We start from the raw sequence: 21,807 nt of genomic DNA, 5'->3' as shown, positions 1-21,807 counted from the left end.
TGGAAGGAAATAACAAGGAAAGGAGAACTTTGAGAGAGCCAAATTCTGAATTGCCTTGTACCTCTTGCCAAACCAAAGTAAAGTTTGCTTTGGGAGTATCATTGCAATAGTTCAATTTTCAAGTAGCTAGCAGGTAGAGCCTAAGAGTTCTGTGTTTGCTATATACCTGGCTCAGAAAACAGAGGTCACCAAGTATGAAAAATCAGCTTGCATGGTAGTATCCAGGCCCTTCAATGATTAGTGATACTAACACTACAGCTTACAGTGCCTCAAAGAATTGAGGTCAGAAGCTGGAGAGGGATCATGTGTTGCATGAAAGCATAAAATCTTACAGCACAATGAGTCCCCAGACTAGATACTTTATTTCAATAAACAAGATGGTTTGGTAATAAAAGAAAAGCTCTCTGAAATTGCTAGTTTAGAGCATTTTGAGATAAGTACGGCAATACATCAAAGACAGCTGAACAACAGGTGAGTTTAGTGGCATCAAACCTGGATGCCATAAAGCTGACAACTCATCATGAATCTGGACTAGAACTGGGACAAAAAGATAGCTTGTCTCACTTAGGCTATCATGCAGAGTCCAGTTTGATAGAGGGATGGTTTGTATCTTCTGACATCCAAAAATGATAATTACTGATGACAGTTTGTAGGCATTGTTGTGGCTGTATGAAGGACCCTTTGGGGATGCTGGTGTTGGTATATACCTGTTTTGTGAAGTCATGGGCAATGTGTCTGAACTGTCATTTTATCAACAGATATATGTGCAAATAGATTAGAAATGAAAAGCATAGATCAGTCAAGATAGGGATGAACAGAAAATATGCATATTATTACTTTGAATTCCACTCAAAGAAAATGTAAACACAAGTGAATTATTTTTAGTAATCTAGAGGCACATTTTTGAAAAAGAGCCATTTTCATACCTTGGAAGTTTATAGGAATCCATAAAAAGCTATAATTTTCAATGTAAAAAAGGCATGAATTGAAACAGTTGGATAAATAAGTACCCTAATGGACAAAAAAACTCTAGTTTGAGGTTGTTTAAAATAACATCCTTTTTTTTTCTCCTTACCATAAAATTTGAAGAAAGGAGGGGTGTCAAATCACAGAATGACCTTTGTGTGTGTGGCCTCAAGTGGGAGATGTTCAGAAGAAAACACAGCTAAAATTGCTTGAGTACTTACATTAAATTAAAGGTCAAAATAGGATGAAAAATTGAAGCATGGCACGGATACTCTTTAGTTAAGCACTTTGAGGAAAACCTTACTTTATTTTATTTGGAGACCAGATTTCTTCCTCCAATCCAGAAGTCTTAAAGTTCCCCCTTGTCCTGGGGGTAGAGTGTAGTTTTAATTTTACGGCAGCTTAGTTATTCGGTGTAGTTCACTTTGCAGGGTAGGAGATGTCCTGCAAGACAGAGGGGATTCTCAGGGCTCGAAGCATAAGCTGCTCCTTTTTGTCAATATGAAGAGTGAGGTGAGCTGCTAGGCATACTGGAGTCACTATCTGCAGCTTTTAAATAACCCTGCCAAGTGTGCATCTGTAGTAGATACAGCATCATTAGTATGGACTTGTTCCGAAGAAAGGCTGGGTGTCCTTACTTTGACTTCAAGGTGACCTGAGTGCTCCTGTTTCCTCTCTGAAGGATCCAAGAGCATTTTTGAGGATTGTGTTCTTTCCCTGGAAGGCAACCAAAGTAAATGGAACTGCAGCTCAACCAAACAGGACAATGCACAGCCCAAGGACTCAGGTTGGATACATGCACAGGAAGCCAAAAAGCAGCCTGCTGTGGAGTAAAGCATGCTGCTTGAGTTGCCAGAGTTTCTACCACATTATGCATTAAATGTTTATTTTATTCCTTTTAGAAAAAATTAGTTGGATTTTGACTGGTAGTTTTTGAGGGGGAGAATATGAATGAGCAGAATCAACAGGCAAGATCTGTAAAGAGCTGTAAACAAAAGCACAGAAAGAAATAGATACAACCAAATTCTTAGTATGCTGGTTAGATGACAAGATGTGAAGACCTGTCTATAAAGATTGACAAAGCATCTAGGACCCAAATCTTGTCCTAGTTGCATGTAGCAAAATCAGGAATAATTTCTGTACAGTGTCAAGTGCATAAAATGAGGAAAATACAACAACAAAAACAACAAAAACAGTACTAACAAGGATATCTTGTAGCTTTGAAAGTGATAATATAGTCTCTCCTCAGAATGAAGAGTATAAGTGCTTACATCATAAATGTTATTTTAAAATCATAGCCTGTCGAGACATTCAGCCACTAGTGGTAAATCCATATGCAGTTATTTTCTCACATTGTTATCAGTGTAGACAGTAGTAGCTTTGCTGCCACAAAAACAGTCTTTTGGATTCTTTCTTGAAATCATGAGTTCAACTCCATGTTGTGGCACAGAGATGTCTTATGTGACTTTAAGCAACTTCTTCATGGTATTCCTCCATAGCCCTGCACTCCATAGCTTCTGCTCAGAACTGTCTTAGGCACAGCATATAGATATTCTCCAAGTCTTTGTTGTCATCAGACTATGGACTATAAAAAGAAAAAAAATGATGCTTTGTTATTTCATGTACTTCCCTGCATCACAGAAACATCTGGAGGAAAGTGTTAAAGAACCCATGATTACCCATGATCTCAACATTTATTTAACATATTTTCATAGGTCAGTGCTGGCATATTGCTAATTCATATATCCTTTATTAAAATAACTGTCAGGAAACAAAAAGAACTGATTTTAATTTTTACTCTAATACTCTAGCCTTTTGATAGGAGATTTTGTTGGCTTTATGATGCTGAATTATAAACCAGCCTATGCATCCCCTAAAGATCTGTAATATAACATCTTCTAAAGATACAATCAACACATTTCAAGTTACGTTTAGTGTCTCTCTTGCATAATGACAATTCTTTGTTTAGTAGCCTGGTGTTGTGTTTTGTCATGAAGTAGCTTTCAGAAGGCTCTGATGACTTCAGCTCTTCCTATGCTGGAGTCCTTAATGCTTCATTGCAAACAATCCAACAGCCTGAAGGGTGTATCATCTGCAAAAACAAAATAAGAAGAGTTCAGGAGAAAAGAACTGGAGCTACTGCCCATCTTATCAATTGGTAATTGAGATACCGAAATTTGGTGACTGCCAAAATCACAAACTAAGTCTTAAGGAAAGCCAAGGATTAAATTTGCCTCTTGGGTTTCAATCTACTCCTTAAACACAAAAGCATCCTTTCTGCAGTCTTTAAGCAGGCAAGGCTCCAGTTTAGCTCAGTGAAAATTACATGAGTTTAATAACTTAAATTACATGCATCTTTATTCTTTCCATCAATCTTCAAGATTATTTTTTTTAAGAGGGGATACAGAGAAAGCTCTGCCTTCTTGTCCATTTGACCTTTTGCAAAGTTCCTATTTCTCTGTTATATAATTGTGCTGGCATGCTATTACTCCTTGTATCCTCCTGAGTAATATGGTTTACTGATCTTCTTTCCAAGTATTTTATTTTTAGATTATAGCTTAAAAAATTCTACATGGAACTAATTAAACCTCTGTTCATTAATTTTCTTTATCTTTAACATGTGACTTTTGAGATAGAAAGACTGAAGGGGAGGCATAAAAGCAGTCTTCAAATATATCTAATAATAGTTGCAAAAATTTGCATAATAAATCATTCTCCATGTCCACCTGGGACAGCACAAGGGGTAATGGCCTTTGCATTGCAGCAGGGGAGCTTTTCTTTAAGCGTTAGCCAAAGTCATCCAACCATACAGACAGTTCAGCACAGGAACGAATTGCCTTGGGAGGTTGTGAAATCTCCATCAGTGGAGTCTTACAGGAGTCAGCTGGCCAAACAGCCGTGGCTTAGGGGATGCTGATCCTACCTCATGGCAGAGGGATGGACAAGATGACTTTTCAAGGTCTCCTCTCAGCCTCATTTCTTTTTTGTTGATGTTATTCCAGCCTCCTCTCCAGCTGTGTTACATAGTTGAACACCTAAAATCAAGGACCTATACAGAAACTAAAACTAGAGAACAACATTTTTAATGGCAAATCTTTTTCCGTATGCCCCCATTCTGTGGCACGTACCATCACTGAAGACAACAATGACATGAATGCAGTCAACAAAGTGTAGTGATTTTATTAAAGAGCACAATTTTATGTAAGGAAACCATTTCAGAAGTGAGGTATCACTCCTGAAGTGAACTGAGGCAGTTCACTGAAATACATCAAAAATACCATTATACAGAGTTCTGAGTGGGGTTGAAAGTATTTCTTCAGGGCCTGAGCCTGAAGTAGAGTTGTAGAAAGAGGGCCATGTATACCACATCTAACCTATGTAAACTTTAGAAAAAAACTATATGACTCTGACCCTTCTGCAGGAGAAACTGAAACCAAGAACAATATGTATGATGTTTAAGTAGTAGTCTTGCTTTTGATGTACATAGGAGAACCAAAAATACTCTAATTCCGTGTTTTACCACGTGTGGTCATTTTATATGCACTCAACATAATTAAATACAGAGTCATCTTTTCTTTGCCACTACTGAACATTTAGCCCTTTGATTTCAAGGCTGTCAAGATAAAGCAGATAACAGAAAGCTTCAGACTTGACAGGTACAAATCTTTTGTAGCCTTTCATTTCAAGGGGGATACATTGCCAAGGGCACAGAATCTTAGAGGAACATGAAAAGATGGTGAAGGATATTTGACTTTCATATTATATTTCTTTCATGACAGACAAAGTTTAGGCAAATATCCAGGTAATGATAATTAGACAGAGTTGCTTTCTTAAAACAACAAAAAAGGGAGTGTGAGAGAGAGAGTGTAGAGTCATCCAAATCTACTCTGATGACATACATCAGGAGTATTATTTGATTCCTTCTCTTTGAACCTTTTTCAAGGTTCTATTTTAAATTCTATTAGCAGAAGCACTTGATTTAGGCCCTCATCAACATATCCCCTTTGCTTGTGAGAGAAGATGGACAGTCAAAACTTCATGAGAGGTGAAGAGTAGGGCAGAAACTTTAAACGATGTTTCAAAACACAAGCATCTGATGTACAAAAGGGTGCTGGTTAAAATTTTTGACTAAAAGTTCCTCATTTGTCCTATAACAGTGTGGTTAACTTCAGTTAAATGCAACACATAATTGTTCCACCTGCAGCACACATGGTGATTAAATCTAGCATTTTTAGTGAAGCTGAGCCAGTTTGTAATGGCCTTTGTGTGGATAATTGGAGATAGGGAAGGAGGAAATTGGTATGATATGGAAAAAATGAGTCCCCAGGTCCTGAATATGCTTGAGCCTTTCTTTATCTACCATGTACTGCTGAGTCTGACTAGATTAGAGATCTTTGCCTTTCCACCAACTGTGAAGCAATTCTGAAGAGAAGCGAGGGGGTTGAGGGCAAAATTCTCTACCAGAGACTTCGGGAAGCGACTCAGACACAGCAGCAGCATTGCCTGAGTTTTCAGGGGTTTTCTGGTGTTATGTTGATCATTGTATATGTGTAACCTCATGAAGAATTGGATTAAGCAGTGCCATGCTTTGAGAAGCTGCCGTGGATTCTGAAACATCATAACATGAAGCAAAATAGATAGAGTGAAGTATCAGTATCTGTGCAATCATAAGGGAATTGAGAATGAAGCAGGGTTTTGCCTAATGTTTCAGAACAGTCATTATCAATACAAGTTTGCTTTGTCTGTGTATGCCTGAACCCACAGTCTTCCATATTGCAGAATAAAGTAGGAATTGATTTCCTCTTTGGCAGATAAACACTATCAAGTAGTTTTTTTCAAGTTAGTACTCCAACCATATAGAAGAAGGCAGAATTACCAAAAAAAAATACAGCAGGCAATGTAATGTATTCGTTCTTCCACTATCTACTCTCCTGGAGTTCATTCATTTACAATAAGCTACAGCAAATTATATTCCTTGTGAGTTACTCTGAATCGGGAGACATGAAATGGGAATTGCCACATCTCACTTCATTAAAATCTTGACTTCTCTTGTACACATCCCATAGCATAGCAGATGTAGCATGGACAACATATTTTAATGATAATTTGAGTCTTTGTGGTCACAGTGGTTTCTATTGCCTAGTCTGCATTGCCTGGACAGAATCTTGCCTGCAAATTGTCTGTCTGACTGGGGTTATGTATCTGTGATCTCCCACAGAAGTCTGTTGTAACAAGACGTTTCAGTAGAAGTTTGTTTTGTGTAAAGTCTGCAGGACTGGTGTATGAATGTCTGATTGTGGCTTTTTTTATGTCTGCTCCTGAAAAGAAACTGCACTTCAGACTATTGTTTCTTTCAGTCCGAAGAATTCTTTTAAGCCAGAAATATTAAAAACTGCCTCTGGGCTGGGGATTTAAAAGAGAGAGTGATATTTTTTTTCCTTTCATAAGTGATGGATAGCAGTCAAAGAAAAAGAATATTGGAAGGAAAGTTCAAGTATGAAGAAAGGGGAATAGCCAGTTTTACATTCTGTGCATGTTTTTTGTAAGCTTGTGTAATTCAAAACACTGCTGTTTTGTAAAAAAAAAAAATATATATATTAATTGTTATTGCTTAGGTTCATCATTTGTTACTCAAAATTCCCATGACTACTTCAAAAGGATTTCCATCTATGAGTGACACCACTGTGCAGTTCTTAACGAGGAATCAAGTTCTTGTACAAATTGGAAAAACAATGCATGCAGAAAGAAATGGCTTTATTTTAAAAGAGTTGCTGCATGCAATCTGCTATTAGAAAAGGAGGGAGCAAAAGGATTGCACAGAATGCATGGGGTGGTGATTAGACCAAGGAATGTTGAGCCAGGAGGTTCCTGAATCCTGATCCCAGGAGATACGGTGACTCACTGGGTAACCTTGGGCAAGTCACTTGACCTTCTGTTGTACCTCAGCCATCCCCACTGAAAATTAGGTGAAAGGCATGAGCTCACTAAAAAACACGTGCTTAATCTGCACTGAGCTTTTCTAAGAAAACAAATTACAATGCCTGTAGCATTTTTTAATGTGCTGTGTCACTTTGCATGTGTGCTGTGGTCAAATTCAGTGCAAGAGCAATACTTTGGTATGCTTTTCAGATCAAGCACTAGAGATCTCGGTACGTCCATAAACAAGGGTGTTTCCTCCAAAAGAATGAACCATCATGGTTTACATTTTAGCAAAAGCTGTCCTTTACTTGCCATACATTGGTGCTGCTTTTTGCTGTCTGTATTACTATGCTTGAGATATCAATGGAAAATAAATGTGATTATTGTAATTTTTGCACACTATAGACTCAGAGAACCTCTACAGATAGTCTGACAACATATTTAAAAAAAAATTTCGGAAATATCCAAACTTCTCTTTTGCTTCCCAGTGTTCCTGGGAAGAAAACAGCTGCTGTATAATGTGCTTTACCACATATCCAGCATAGTTCTGATGTGCTCCTGATTTACCTGCAGAGCTCTTTGCATCCTGATATTTGGCGAGGACAGAAATTTTAGCTGACTTGCCATAAATGCTTCGGCGTATTCCCACCTTATTTCAGGAATATATGGCCCATTCCTACCAGATGCAGGAATTCCTTTTTGATCCCTTTGGGGTTGTTCCCTGTTGGGCTGTAGTAGGTGTTGGCCTCCAATAGTTGTTTGGGTAAGGAAGCCTGTGCAGTGCAAGGTTCACTATCAGGAATGCAGAAAGTGGAGGTGAACTAGGGTCTGGGGGCTGATGGCTGCTGATGACTCTCTCATTTCTTGTCTGAGGATCTAAACAGACTGAGCTGTGCCAAGAGTCCCTTGCAGATTACATTCCAAAATATATTAGGGTCCAAAGTCTGCAGGTTGCTTTCATACTGTTCTGACAGTTTACTGATGTAGTCACACCTGCTCTTACCTCAGGGGGAGATGAAAGGCTGTTAGGAAAGGCTGTCAGTCCTTCTAGCTGGTTGGTCTTTTGGCTGTTTGGGAAGGGAACAGTTTACAAGAAGACTAGCTCCTCTTCATTTGCATGTAGGGTAAACCCCTGCCTTCTCTCCATCTGTTTCTTTTACCATTTTGTGCATTCCTACAGCATAACTTAACTAAACACCATCCTGCTGGTAAAATTATATTATGTCATTTTCACTCAGTGGGAATTGTCAACACCAGTAAGATGCTTCATTAAGCAGAAAACATGAGATGATCTACTAACCCGTTCTCAATCACTCATCATTTTACACAGCTGCTGGGAGCCCTTTTTCTTTTTTGAATAGCCTGGTTTGAAGTTCTCTAAATTTGGCATAATTTTTAAAAGCTTTCATTGTAAAATTTGTGTTCTTTACATCTCTTAGCTTTTGCCCAAAGCTTTCACTGGAATTAATTCATGCTTACATAGAGGATCTCCTGAAGAATCACCTATAACCTTTTCACTTTGGTTCTTATGACAAGAAGCACCCTTACCAGTCAATGCCAGTAACTACCCTAATATCCTGAGCAATATGTGATAATACCAGCATGCTCGTGCAAGTGAGTGGGAAAGGGACAGACTTTTCAAGTAGAAAGGGAAGTGTCCCTACCTTAGTTCTTAGATCCAAAAGGATGAAGGGCACTGGTACAGAAGTACTCTGTTGCTGTTACATCTGTACTAAAAAGAGGATACCTTGGAGATCAGAGATTGCTGTGATATTTTGAATTTTGATTGTTTCTAATGAGAAGCCAAAACAGTTTTAAGAGTCGTTGGAAGTTTGTCATATATTTTAAACTGTTTTTAGTCTGGCTATAATGCTTTAAAAGGTAGAAGTTAGGATGGAAAAAGGTTTAGGTTGTGATAAGAATTAGGAATTTTAGTTTCATAAAATTATTTCAAAGTTGCATTCTCAGTGTTTGTAAACATATATACGAAGTTAACAGGCAAACCAATATGGACAGATAGAATTCATATATTTAATGCCATGAACAGATATTACCTTCACTCATGTCATTGATGGCTTATTTAGAAGCTCAAATGCTGACAATCAGAGTTCAATATTTTGGAAATTATTCACAATTTCTTTTCTTATGCTTGTTCAAAGATATTTTTTTTAATTTTAAAAGTAGTCAGAGACATTTACAAATACTTTGAGAAGCTTCACAAAAAGCTTAGGTATGCTGTGTCCAGTGTCTAGTTCTCATCATGCATTAGAACAATGGCCTAATTTAATATGACAAAATAGACACTTTTAATGAGGTATGTCCTCAGTTCACCTCATTTATCACCATGAAGTTTAGAAGTTACAGTGCACTCTAATTAAAGGTGAAGCCAGTAGCTTGACACTTTCCAGAAGATGACCCTTTTTCAGTTTCCTGTACTCTTGCCAAAGTATTTAGGCTGAAATGTTCTGTGTTGAATAGTTGTCTAAGAAGCATTTCATCTTATTTATTCTGAACTACAGAGACTGTCCAGCCATTTCCAAGAGGGAGATTAATTTGCAACCATTTTATGGGGAAACTTGAAGCCTCTCTGCTCAAAGTGAAGAGCTTGAAATTTGACTATAATGTTGCTCCTTGTTTATGAAGGATATTCTTTTTTGTCCTATACAGAGGAGGAAAAAGGAAAGGAAGGAAACTAATTTCAGTATGCAGTTCAGGAGTTAAATTCTCTGTAGAGACAGTGCATCTCGGAGGTGTTGTAGCTCAGGGCTGTTGAGTCTGGTCAGGGCTTTCCCTCAGCCTCAGCAGGCTGCTCCACTGCTAGGTCCCCAGCACTCCAACATCAGCTGTGCTGATTCCTGTCCAGGGAGAGGTCCGTCCTCATTGTGTTCAACTTACAGAACATAAGAGAGGATGGTTGGGCTGGAGAGAAGAGTAAAGAAGCACAAAAACTACACCATCTTTAGGCCTGGAAGCCAAGAGCAAGCTCAAGCACAACATACTCAGGCGAGGGGCGTTCATATTGCCCAGCTATAGGATTTCATGATTTAATGTGCTGTGACCAGATTGCTCTGACAGCTAGGTAGTCTAAGCTAAGTTGTTTTGTTTTTTCACAAATCTCATTGCAAAAGGAGCAGGGGCTAAAAACTGTGGGGAAAAAAAAGTTTTCATGTAGGGTTTCTGTCAGTTAGGAATAGAGAAGAATGATTAGGCAAGAAAGGGATTCTTATAGAAGTGAAGTTGTATCTTAAGTAAGAGCATTGCAGTGGTACAAGAGAGTGTTAAGGTTAAGAAACTTGAAGTCAGCCCTACAAGACTCAATACTTCATATCACCGAGTTTGGAGTAGTTCTCAGTGATGGTACAAAATGTTGAGCACTCCGAAGAATTAGGCTCTCTAATTGCTGTTTCAGATCCAACTATAATTCATATCCTACACCGAACATGCACTCTGTGACATATAGCATTAGTCAGATGTACCTTTTAGAACTGTCCTCCAGCTTTTGTTATTCACACAGAGCTGTTCAGTACCAAGTACAGTGGCTTAAAATGAAACTTCTTTTTCACTAACAGAACCTCATTACTTTGTTTCACAAACATGCTGCAGTGAAGTAATTTCTTGCAGTGTTAAAATTAAAACTATGAGCCATCTTGGGACAATAAATACAAAAGCATTCTTCCTGTGACCTTTAAGCATACAAGTTGCCTCAGAGAAGGTTGCTATAGTGAGACTTAGGTCTAATCAACATGGTATTTTCATTTTTGTTGGGCTTATATTGTGCAAATATTTCTGTTTAATTGGTTGGAAATATATGCATATTCAACTGGACAGATGCAAGTAAATCACTAGAAACTGGCTGAAACTCCTGAACAACTCAGCAAAACAGTGTATATGCAGACCTGATTGAAGTGTGGAACCACACTGTATATACAGGAGTACCTCAACAAAAGTTAGTGGATGGGTCTAAAGCCCTCTCTAGTAAATGTTTGCTTATGTTTGCAGAATACTGGTCTTACTTGCTACAAAACGTTACATAATGTCAGCAGAAAATTGTTCTAGTTATATTACTACTAGATATTTGTTGAGATTCATTAACATGTCAGCTGTGCTTGTTGTTCTTCTCAGACATGCAGTGTGACCTGGTGCCATTCACTGCATTAGCATCAATACAAGCATAGTGATAACATCTTATATAAAGGCAGCCAAAACCAACACCATCTTCATATTTCCTGAAGATATTCATTGTCAGCATATTAAGACTTTGGCAAAGTTGGAGGTAGCCCTCATTGGCACAGTAACTGCTGATTCATTGAATGCTTAGCCTGTGACACCCAGAGAATTTGTTTAAAGTTAGAAGTGATGCACTGATTATTTGGTTATTTGTCAGAGAAATGTGTCTGTTTGAAATAATAGTCCTACTAGTGAATTATTTTGCTCAACGCCAGCTTTTGGCTTAAATAAAACAAAGAAGTCATATCTTCAGAGCAAGTATTTTGATAATGTTATATCAGATTGAAATTTGGCATGTACCTTCTGACGTTCAGCCTGTTTGACAGTGCAAAATAAAAGTAGCATTATCTGGCCCGTATATAATAAGCATCACCAGAGGAAAGTGTTTTTACCTATAAGAAAATAATAGTCCTGAATCTAGCATATGAAACACAGGAATAATTAGATGTGCCTTTGGTGTAAAAGTTTGAATCACTTTGTTCCTGTGGGAATGTATTTATGAACGCAACAGTGCAGCATGGCAATAGCAAATAGCAGCAAGGAAAGGGGTATTAATTATTTGACTCTTATCACCATTAACCCAGGTAGCTTGGATAAATTCTTGATAGCTTGTATAATATTACAGGGCCTTTTCTTCAAATAGTAGCTATAGCTGAATGATGTTGGTTAATTGGTTGGACCAGATGATCTTGAAGGTCTATTCCAACCCTAATGATTCTGTGATTCTATGATAATGTGTGCACATCAGAAGAGAGGAAAAAAATAAATGCTCTCTTCATTCTTCTTCTCCCCTCCAGTGCAGATTTAGTAGCTGTGGATGTAAGACTGTCTGTTCTTTGTCATCACTGGTTCAACTGAAATGACAGATCAAGGGCCTCTTGTCACATCTGCTGTAGCTACATCCTTAGGTCAGGAACCCAGCATCACTGGGAGTAAAGCTGCCAGAAACCATGATTTCTGGTCTTCTGCAGCCTTATCATATATTTCTGATCAGATAGCTATTTTCCTAATCTCAAGTATGGCTAGACAGTGAGTTTTGCCTCCATCCCTTTCCTCTTGGCTTCTCCCCAAAAGCAGATGATAACAATATAGCAGAAAATTTATATAAAACAAATAGATATTTGCTGTTACTCTGCTTTTTCCAGACTGTATTGTACGCATTGTAATTCTTATTACTGTTGTCATGGCTATCAGAGTATGATATTCTGCCATTCTATTTTTGCCACTTTTAATCTAGGGCACAGCAGTTATACCAAAACATAAAATTATGTCACATTTATTCCTCTGCAGTGTCTGTGATGGGCTGGTGGTCTTTGCCTTTATCATTAAAGCCCTCTTGGTCAAACCCTGGATGTCCAACAAACCATCTCCTGGGCTGTGAATGTTAAGTTCAGGCCTGAGCTCCCTACAGCTTTGGTACCCATTCAGTCTTCTACCTCTTGGATAGTAAATTGACAACGAGATAATCCATTGTGGGCATGGAAATGTTAAACAGGATATTTACAGAGGGAACAAAGTGGGTTGCCTGCAATCTGTTATTGTTGCCCAAAGGCTAGAGAAGGTAGGGATCTTTGAACTACAGTGAAAGGTGCTGCCACGTTTATAGGAAATCATCTATCACTGGAATGAACTCTACCTACCATATTCAAAAATCCTATTCAGGATTTTTGCAAGTTACATCATGTGCTGCTCTGTGTTCACGTTGTTTTGTGTTCTGTGATATAAATACCCAATACCATATACATTTAAAAATAAAGCTAAAACCCTAACTAAAACAATACTAAAAAGCACCCTCCCACAAAATAAGGCACAATACATGGAAGAGGCTATTGGAAAACATTATTCCAGTTGCTTGATATATTGTAGAGGGTAGAAACATAGAATCGTTTAGTTTGGAAAAGATCTCTAAAGGAGGGTCACTCAACTTTTTCCCTCGGCAACCCCTTCCAATGCCTTACAACCCTTACAGTGAACATTTTTTTCATAATATCTAACCTAAACCTCCCCTGGTGCAACTTGAGGCCATTTCCTCTAGTTCTATCATTGGTTGCATGGGAGAAGAGTCTGCTTCCACCCTGCTACAATCTCCTTTGAGGTAGTTGGAGAGAGATAAGGTCTCCCCTAGGCCTCCTTTTCTGTAGGCTAAATAGTCCCATTTCCATCAACTGTTCCTCATAAGACTTGTTCTCTAGCCTCTTCACCAGCTTTGCTGCCCTTTTCGGGACATGCCCCAGCACCTCGATGCTGAGTACAGAGGGACAATCACTTCTTTAGTCCTGCAGGCCATGTTATACAATGCAGGATGCTGTTAGCCTTCTGGCCACCTGAGCACACATCTGGCTCACATTCATCCAGGTGCTCACTCTTCAATGAGGAGTGCAGTATAAGAATTCACATACAGTTTGCTCAGTTACTCCATAAATAAAAATCATTGTGTTCATTTAGAAAAATCATGTAACACCTTCCTAAGAAGTCACAGAAGTTCTTTGTAGAGTGAAGTATCAGTCTTTCTTGCAGCAGATGATTTGGTAAACATCGAAAACTAAATTCATGGCTAATATAAAAAAGTACAGTTCACCGTAGTCTTCATCAGATCTAAATCAACACAATTTGATGGCATGTAAGCTGCGGGCATTTCTATATGTAATGGTATGAACTGTTACACCTTTTTTGGTTTTGAGCAGATACCAGATTTCAAGCTTTTGGCTGCTGTTGGAAATTTGAGAAAAAATAATGCGTTTCATTTTACTTTGACTGTGAGCTCCGGCTGGTAAACTCTGCTATGGATAATTGTTTCATTTTATATATTTGTTTCATTTCTACAGGCCACTTGCTTGGTCTCTCCCATGATGACTCCAAATTTTGTGAGGAAAACTTTGGCTCCATGGAAGATAAGCGCCTAATGTCCTCCATTCTGACTAGCATTGATGCTTCCAAACCCTGGTCCAAATGCACTTCAGCAACTATAACAGAGTTTTTTGATGATGGTCATGGTATGTATCTTTTGCTTCACACACTTTGCATCGGTTACATGTCAGTTTTTGCTGCAATCCATTTTTGCAATAAGAACATTTTATGCCAGATTTTTCTTTCCTTGCTCATCTTTAGAACTATCTTGGAAGTGCTTGCAAAACAACGCGAAAGTCTAAAAGACTGTCAGGGTCTCACCCCGACTTTGCATGGTTCAAATGCACAAGAAAAGAACAGAGTTGATGGAGTGTGTGCTGGCAGTAATTTGTTTTGAAACAGAGTGTTTTGTTTTTTTCTTTTTTAAACATGAAATTAGACTTTTCTTCCCTAAAATATCTAAAATATATTTTTTTCTAAAAATTTAAAATATAATCTAAAATATAATATAGTCTAAAAATATAATTATGCCACAGATAGGAGTTCAGAAAGTATTTTAAACAGAGGACACAAGCAAATTCCTCTTCCTCACAGCAACTGAGGTTACTATGATCTACATAGCATTGGACTATATGAGCAATGATAGATACGAGCAAAGGGTATATGTTCTTCTTACCATTTACAGCATTTATTATTACAATATTTATTATGTTTATGTAAAGGAGCCATAAGCAAGTATTAAGACTCTTCTATGCTGTACATGAGAAAAGTCTGCTTCTGCCCCAGCAGCTTACCCTCCAAGTCTTAGAAGTAATATTCTTTAAACATGTCATTTACCCTTTGGAGAATAAGTACAAAACTTTCATTTTTTCCACCAAGTAGTAATAATAGTCTGCACTCTTAAATGAATTTTAAAGTCTGCATTGTGCTTCCAAAGCAACTGCAGTTCTTAAACCATTCAAATTCCAAAAAGCTGAGATAAAAATGACATAACTGAATGAATGGATCAAGTTGTTATGGTAACTGAAATACTTATGGATAAAAAGTATGGTAAGTCTGCTGAATGTAAAGTTTTTGCTTTTAAATATTGTGTTGGCTAATTTTAGTGCTCTCTGAAATATTTTCTCCTTTTTTCTCCTATCTGGAGAATGACTTCATTTTTTCTCTCCAGTTTTATTAGATCCATTAATCTGTGCTGTCCTATTTTATGGTCCATATTACTCTGGCATTGACTTAATATTACCAAGTTAGTTTCCACATGTGAAGAGATCTTTCCTTTTTGAGTTTAGGTACATTTATTGCCTTTCTTCTCACCTGGGAATTTTACAGTATGTGTTCACTAGGGTAAAAAAGGGACCTTCCTCACCACCCATGTATGACCATGTACAGAGTATAAAGATCTATGAATATATCTATCTGTATGTATCTATGAGTATATCTATCCTCTTCTGTTCATCTCCAATCCAAACTGAAATGTTGTATTCATTTTCTCCCTTTTTTTGTGGTCTGGATTTTTCACCTTCCTATTCATCCAGCCAGCTACGTCCTCCAATAATAACAAAAAGAAAGAGCATTTCTACCATACATCTCACCTTTGGCTTGTTTGCAGTGCAGAATGCTCAAAATTTGGACTTTTATCCACGGTCTGATCCTAGTCTGAACATGGAAATTAAGCAGGGCTGTAACAATTTGTCCTACAGGTCTAAAAATATGATTTTGCAATTTTTTCAGCACAAGTCGGTAGGTGCTTTAAATCCTTAAGGGCTGCATTATGGTTTCCATGTTCAGCATGAGTGTTGCCTTCCTGCACAAGAAGTTTAACAGTTCTCCATTGCTGACACTTTTCACAAAGTCATGTATTCTTTGCTGCACACAAAATGCTTAGGATCTGTCAGTTTGTTAACGGATGGGTTAGGGTATATTGCCCTTTCTGATACTCATGAGTAGTTACCACTCAGGCGTGTAGTCTCAAAGAGTTATCAATAGGACAAAATAACTCACAGAAAATGTGAACCTTCAGTCAGATCTATGAAGTAATTTTGTTACTGATACTATTGCTACAATTTCAAAACTACAATTTTTAGGAAATCTGTTTTCTTGATAGATTAGGCCCTCAGAGACATTGTCTACATAACAGCTTTCCTTTTCTGTTGAAGTTTATCATTTTTAGCTATTTATTTTAAATCAAGATTTGTCTTGGCAAAACACAAATACAATCTATGAAATAATGATGAAGGTCAATGATTTAAAGTGCAGTTTCTACAAATTATCGTGCTGAGAGGACATGTATTGTTATAGGAATGGAACTGCTTCTGGTTTTATTTTCTTCCAGCCAGTGAATAAATCCATAGCTCTGTAATTCTCATTTGTAACACATACTGAGTATACCAAAAGCCACAGAACCCTAGTAGAGCATGACGCCGCCTTTCAGACTGCTTTGGGCTGATAATAAAACAGAGCAAATGTGCCATATTTCCATGTTTGCTTCAGAATGAGCATACTTCTGCTTTTGGGGTTCTTAGTGTTTTTTTTCCTTAGCTGTGGCAGATGTACTTACTTATTACTTGTGTAGCTACCATGCTTTCTCTCCCTTTTTGTTTTAGATAAGGTGCTCTTTTGTAGTCTTCCCATTGAAAGGAGAAAATCCTATATCTCTCAAGTGCTGCTAGCAGAGAACAAAAAAAATACCCATTCAGATGTACTTTTGAGGAGTGCTGCAGGCATAATGTTGTCAAAGAAGGCACAAAATATCAGTTACAACAGAAGGATGAGAAAATACAGATCTTCGTATACCAGGCTTTCTTTTAAGATGCTTGTGAGTGGTTTTTGTATAGTCACAGGAAGTTTATGTGGAAAACACTGAGCAAGAAGAGACTCTCCCATTCTTTAATGTGCAACATAAGCATTCTGCACAGTGCTTTTGGTCTGAATGGGCATGAGCTTATGAAGTGTGCTTTGTGATAAACCAGGCATAGCAGTATTGGTGTGAGGAAGTAAATATATGAAGTACTTCATCCACTGCTCCTTATAACTAAACAAAATGAAATGTGAATAAAGTCCAGAAACCTGGATCTTTGAATGGTATTTTATTATAAACAAGTAGTCAATATTGTATCAAAGCTTTAAGTTATCTATATAGATTTAAAAACTTGCTCCATACCACTCTAACAGCAAACATCGTCATAACTCTTGAATTTTGTGACATCCATTTCTCAAGAACTGAGATTTGTATTTTATATATTTGGAAAGTTGTATTGATAAGTGGATTCATCTTATAAAAAGTGTATATTTGCTATGTAGGTAGCTCCACCTAAAGCAGATATTTAAGTTCCCATTGCATTATGAAGGGGAGTAATCAATGGCATTAGTGGTTTGATGTCATCAGTTGCATTAGTGGCCCTGAATTACACCACAGACTCATTTGCCTGTACTAACTAGTAAAACATATGACAGCTGACTGAATTGCAGACACCAGCATTACATACAGTTATGGTCAGCTAAATAAATTTCAGTATAAATGTCTCACCCAAGGTCAACCAGGAGGGCTGGGGACGATCAAGATGCTGATTCTTTTTCTCCCGAGGCCCACTCTGAGAACTTTAATCATTGTTATCATTATATCACCATTTGTTTTACACTCATAAGATGACCCCAGACAGCAGTTTGACATTTAGAAAGAAAATGTTCAATTAGTGTCCAGAATACGGTGACATTTATTTCCATCTGCTTTTAGCCAACTCTTTCCTAAGATAATAATTGCCTTTATTGTCATGCCAGCCACTAGACTGTAGTATTATTGCTTGCAATTTATTGTGTTTAGTCAGAGTGTTTGGTGTTCTTTGTAACCTGAAAAAAAAAATAAAAAAAAAAATGAAAGGACTATTTCTAATTTAATTAATTTATATCCTGGTTATCTGCTTCCTGCACAAATTTTATTCTGCCTTCCAGGCTATATTGCACATAACACTGAGGAAAGAGAATGAGGTGTCTTGATTAATACTGTCATCAGTCAAGTATGTTGCTCTAGACCAAGGCACCCTAATGTTCTTTGATACTCAGGAGAAAAAAAGAGAGTAGTAGTACATACATGTTCTGTACATTATAATGTAGTGAATTGCTGTTCTTGCTTTTAAAAAATAGATTTTTGACAACCACAGGAAGAAAAAAATCTGTGCTTCTTCACTTTTTACCATATCTTTAATATTTTATACTATAAAAGACTTTGAATGCTAGGATACTTTTAAATGCCTTTATCTCACGATGCTCAGTTCATCAGTTAGCATTGGCACACCTTGTCTTTATTTAAGAAGCTAGCATAATCCAGATGAAAGATAAAGCTAGAGTAAATCTGGGTCAGCAAAGGATAAATACAACAAGTTTGACAAGTTAGCTTTTTGGTAGTAAGCGATGATGTAGAAAGACTTTTTGGCTCATTTGGCTAATTGTCCTTAGCCTTAAGAGGGAAAAAAAAAATAGCTACAGTGTATGTTCTAGAGGGAAAACAAGCTATTGAGTGATGTGGTATTTGATTTACTTAAATTCACTGCTATAGCTTGAAATTCAGTTCCAGTTAGTTTAAACAGTAAAGTTTTTCTAGATAGCCTTTTTTCATTCATGATCCAACCAAAGAATACTGGTGTATGTTGCAAAGTGATGTAAATTGTGGTAAGTCATTTTGGCCAAAGATAAGTGAAGCTTGCCCAGACCACATATCCCTTTCATGGGGTGTAAAAGAGATTATGCTGAATAAATAGCTCTGCATGTTAACAACTGAGTTTTTTCAATAGTAAAAAAAAAAAAAAAATCTATTAGTAGCTTGTCTAGAACCTAAATGCAAATTCTCATTTTCAGAGTGTGCCAGACAAATTTTTACTTCTGCAGTATATTTCAACACACATATTCAATTCTGTATTTTATATTTATGCTATTTTTTCCTTGTCTGTTGGTTTTTGTTTGTGTTTGTTTTGTGCATTTTTGTATAAAATTTATAGCCCTCTTCAAACTAATCCCAGAAGCCACCAACTATCTTTACAAGGGAAGCCCAGTCCAGATTTACCACCAACATTAGTTTCAATATGCAACTTCTGTTTTTCCTTTGATCTTTTTGTGTTTGTTTTTTTTTGTTTGTTTGTTTGTTTGTTTTTGTTGGTGGTGGTGGTTGTATTTAAGTGCCTCATGAGCTAGATGTCTGTTTTTTGTGATTTTTCTGGCTTCTCTTTCTCAGTATTACTGATGTTTTGGCTCAAAATTCAAATGGGAATTTTGTTTACTTTTCCATGAGTCTTGATCATTCCTTAAATCACATATTGATAGAGTGGAATGTATTCAGAGTCAATTCAAATAAAGGAAAACAGAATGAAAGAGCAAAGGACCTGAATAAAACCAATTTACACTCCTGGATTGGAAATAGCTTGACACCTGGTATACTCCTGGGAGACACAACAGTTGCAATATGACCTTGTACAAAACCTCAGACACCTCAGAAAGTCTTTCCACTGACATCAGTGTCCTTTGACACTGTCATTCTCACTGTCATTATCAGTTCTCGTAATATGAATGACATACTAGTAGCACTGCAGAGAAAACAAGGTAATGAGTAATAATAGATTGGATTGCTCTTTTAGGTAACTGTTTGCTGGACCAACCAAGAAAGCAGATCCTGGGCCCCGAGGAGCTTCCAGGGCAAACCTATGATGCCATTCGTCAGTGCAAATTGGCATTTGGATCCGAATACACAGTGTGTCCTGGTATGGATGTGTGCTCTCGCCTGTGGTGTGCAGTTGTTCGTCAAGGTCAGATGGTATGTCTGACTAAGAAGCTGCCTGCTGTGGAAGGGACACCATGTGGAAAAGGGAGGATATGCCTCCAGGGAAAATGTGTTGACAAAACGAAGAAAAAATACTACTCAGTAAGTTACCTGCTATGACCCTAGGGAATTTTAGAAGGAGTAACCCTCAAAGGCACTGATTTTTGTGGGAGGGAAAGGGACTTGGCAAAAGTCAGATTGAAAGTTACTGTATATTTTAGCATGTAATTGGAGTGTTACTGGTAAGGGATGCAGGAAAAATGCTACTGAGTTTCAGGAAGTTTCATTCAGGAAGTTTTCTTCTTGAAGTACGGAAGCCTTCGATCATGGAAAACTGAGAACATCCTTTCAGACTAGAGGACTCACCCATTCAATAAGTCAGGTCTCAGGATGTGTGGAAAGATTCTCAAGGAACTATTCATAGCTTCCTGACTTCTTGGCAGTGGACTCTGAGGTAAATTAAATCTGTAAATCTAGTTCACAGCCCTCATCCAGAAGTGTCCAGGGACCTAACTGTAGTGAAGAGAAAGATTGATGAAATTCATACAGGATACAATTTCTGGATCAGATAGTTTATACTTATAGTGACAGAGTCCCCTCTGTCAACTTAATAGCTCTTAAGAGTCCCCAGGTTCATGAGAGTGGCCAGGTTCATGAGATTGCCATCTGCACAGTTCAAATGCTTTGAAATTAACTTGGAAGACAGTAAGTAGCACTGCCCTTTCTGTTACACCTACAGGAGAGAGACAGCCTTGCAGAGCTTTGAAAAGACACTTACAAAATATGAGAGTCATTCAAATCAAGTTACAGCCTTTGTAACACTCTTTTTTGTAGAATGGTATATTTCTTCATGTAACGTCTGTTAATTGTTGCAATATTGTATTTAGGGAGCCAAAATAGCAGAGTTGCAAACTGCATCTGACGGCTCCACCTCTTGCCAGTATTCTTGAAATGTTAACTAGTTGGTTCGGAAGGAACTTTTACTCCACTTTCCTGCCAACATTTTTGTTTTATGCCTTTATTTACTGCCTTTAAAACACTCTGAAATTCAGTATGATTTATTTACAAAGGAAAAAACAGCAGCGATCACCTAAACTTAGTAGACTACTACCACAATTTGGACAGATAATCCATTTGGCAAAACTGTGGGTGGTTTGTTGTATTTGTAGCATGTATTGTATTTGTAGCATCCCTCATCAACATAAGGGATTTTGCCTCTTGTACTTTAGAATTCAGCATTCAGGTATACTTAAGAACGCTTGCGTATGTTGTTTAGAGCAATACCTATTCATCATAATAATTGCATTTATTATTCGTAGGTAGCCTTATGAACATGTTCTGGGAGCTGAATCCCCTGGAGCTAGTTTATGGGGGCCTGTTGGTGGGAATAGCAAAAAATAAGAGATCAGCACATGAGAATATAGTCCATATTTCTGATGCATGTGTTTCTTCAATGAGCGGGCTGAAGCTGGCTTTAAGAGTAAGGCCTATATTGTGCTTGCATGCACAGTTACAAATCAGGTGCCATCGATCTGCAGATAAAAGACAGAAATAAATTTCACTGGGAAAAAAGAAGGCTCTAAAGCCTTTTATCCCCAGTTAAAATGACCAACAAAATGCCTTTTCAATTGTGGAAAACATCAGCAGTGTCTCTGAGATTTAGCACCTTTATTCACACCCTTACCTCCCACTGTTCTATATGTTTCAGGCATCAAGCCATGGTAACTGGGGGTCCTGGGGACCTTGGGGACAGTGCTCCCGTACCTGTGGTGGAGGCGTTCAGTTTGCGTATCGTCACTGCAACAATCCAGCTCCTAGAAACAACGGCCGGTACTGCACTGGCAAGAGAGCCATCTATCGCTCCTGCAATGTCACACCCTGCCCAGCAAATGGTATGTTATGTACTTGCTCCAGCCTCTGTTTTCATAGATAGTAAACATTGAACATCTACTGAGAAAGGAAACAACAAAGATCTATTGTACTTCCTTTAAAATGCGCTTACCAAGGCAAGACATTCAACATTCATACAATATGTTAATTCT

At 37.7% G+C, this 21,807-nt stretch overlaps 1 protein-coding gene across 1 annotated transcript in view; it reads left to right on the top strand.

Moving 5' to 3' along the window:
• ADAMTS5 (ADAM metallopeptidase with thrombospondin type 1 motif 5) overlaps positions 1-21,807 on the top strand; it is a 47,136-nt gene that overhangs the window by 13,697 nt on the left and 11,632 nt on the right. Inside the window, exons 3-5 of the mRNA XM_038188002.2 lie at positions 13,938-14,105; positions 19,584-19,867; positions 21,474-21,657. Coding sequence (XP_038043930.1) covers positions 13,938-14,105; positions 19,584-19,867; positions 21,474-21,657 — 636 coding nt within the window. The remainder of the gene's footprint in view (positions 1-13,937; positions 14,106-19,583; positions 19,868-21,473; positions 21,658-21,807) is intronic.

This window comes from Anas platyrhynchos, chromosome 1 (genome assembly GCF_047663525.1).
Source record: "Anas platyrhynchos isolate ZD024472 breed Pekin duck chromosome 1, IASCAAS_PekinDuck_T2T, whole genome shotgun sequence".
Taxonomy (NCBI): Eukaryota; Metazoa; Chordata; class Aves; order Anseriformes; family Anatidae; genus Anas; species Anas platyrhynchos.
The sequence above is the reverse complement of the archived record's forward strand: the minus strand, read 5'-3'. Positions and strand labels throughout refer to the sequence as shown.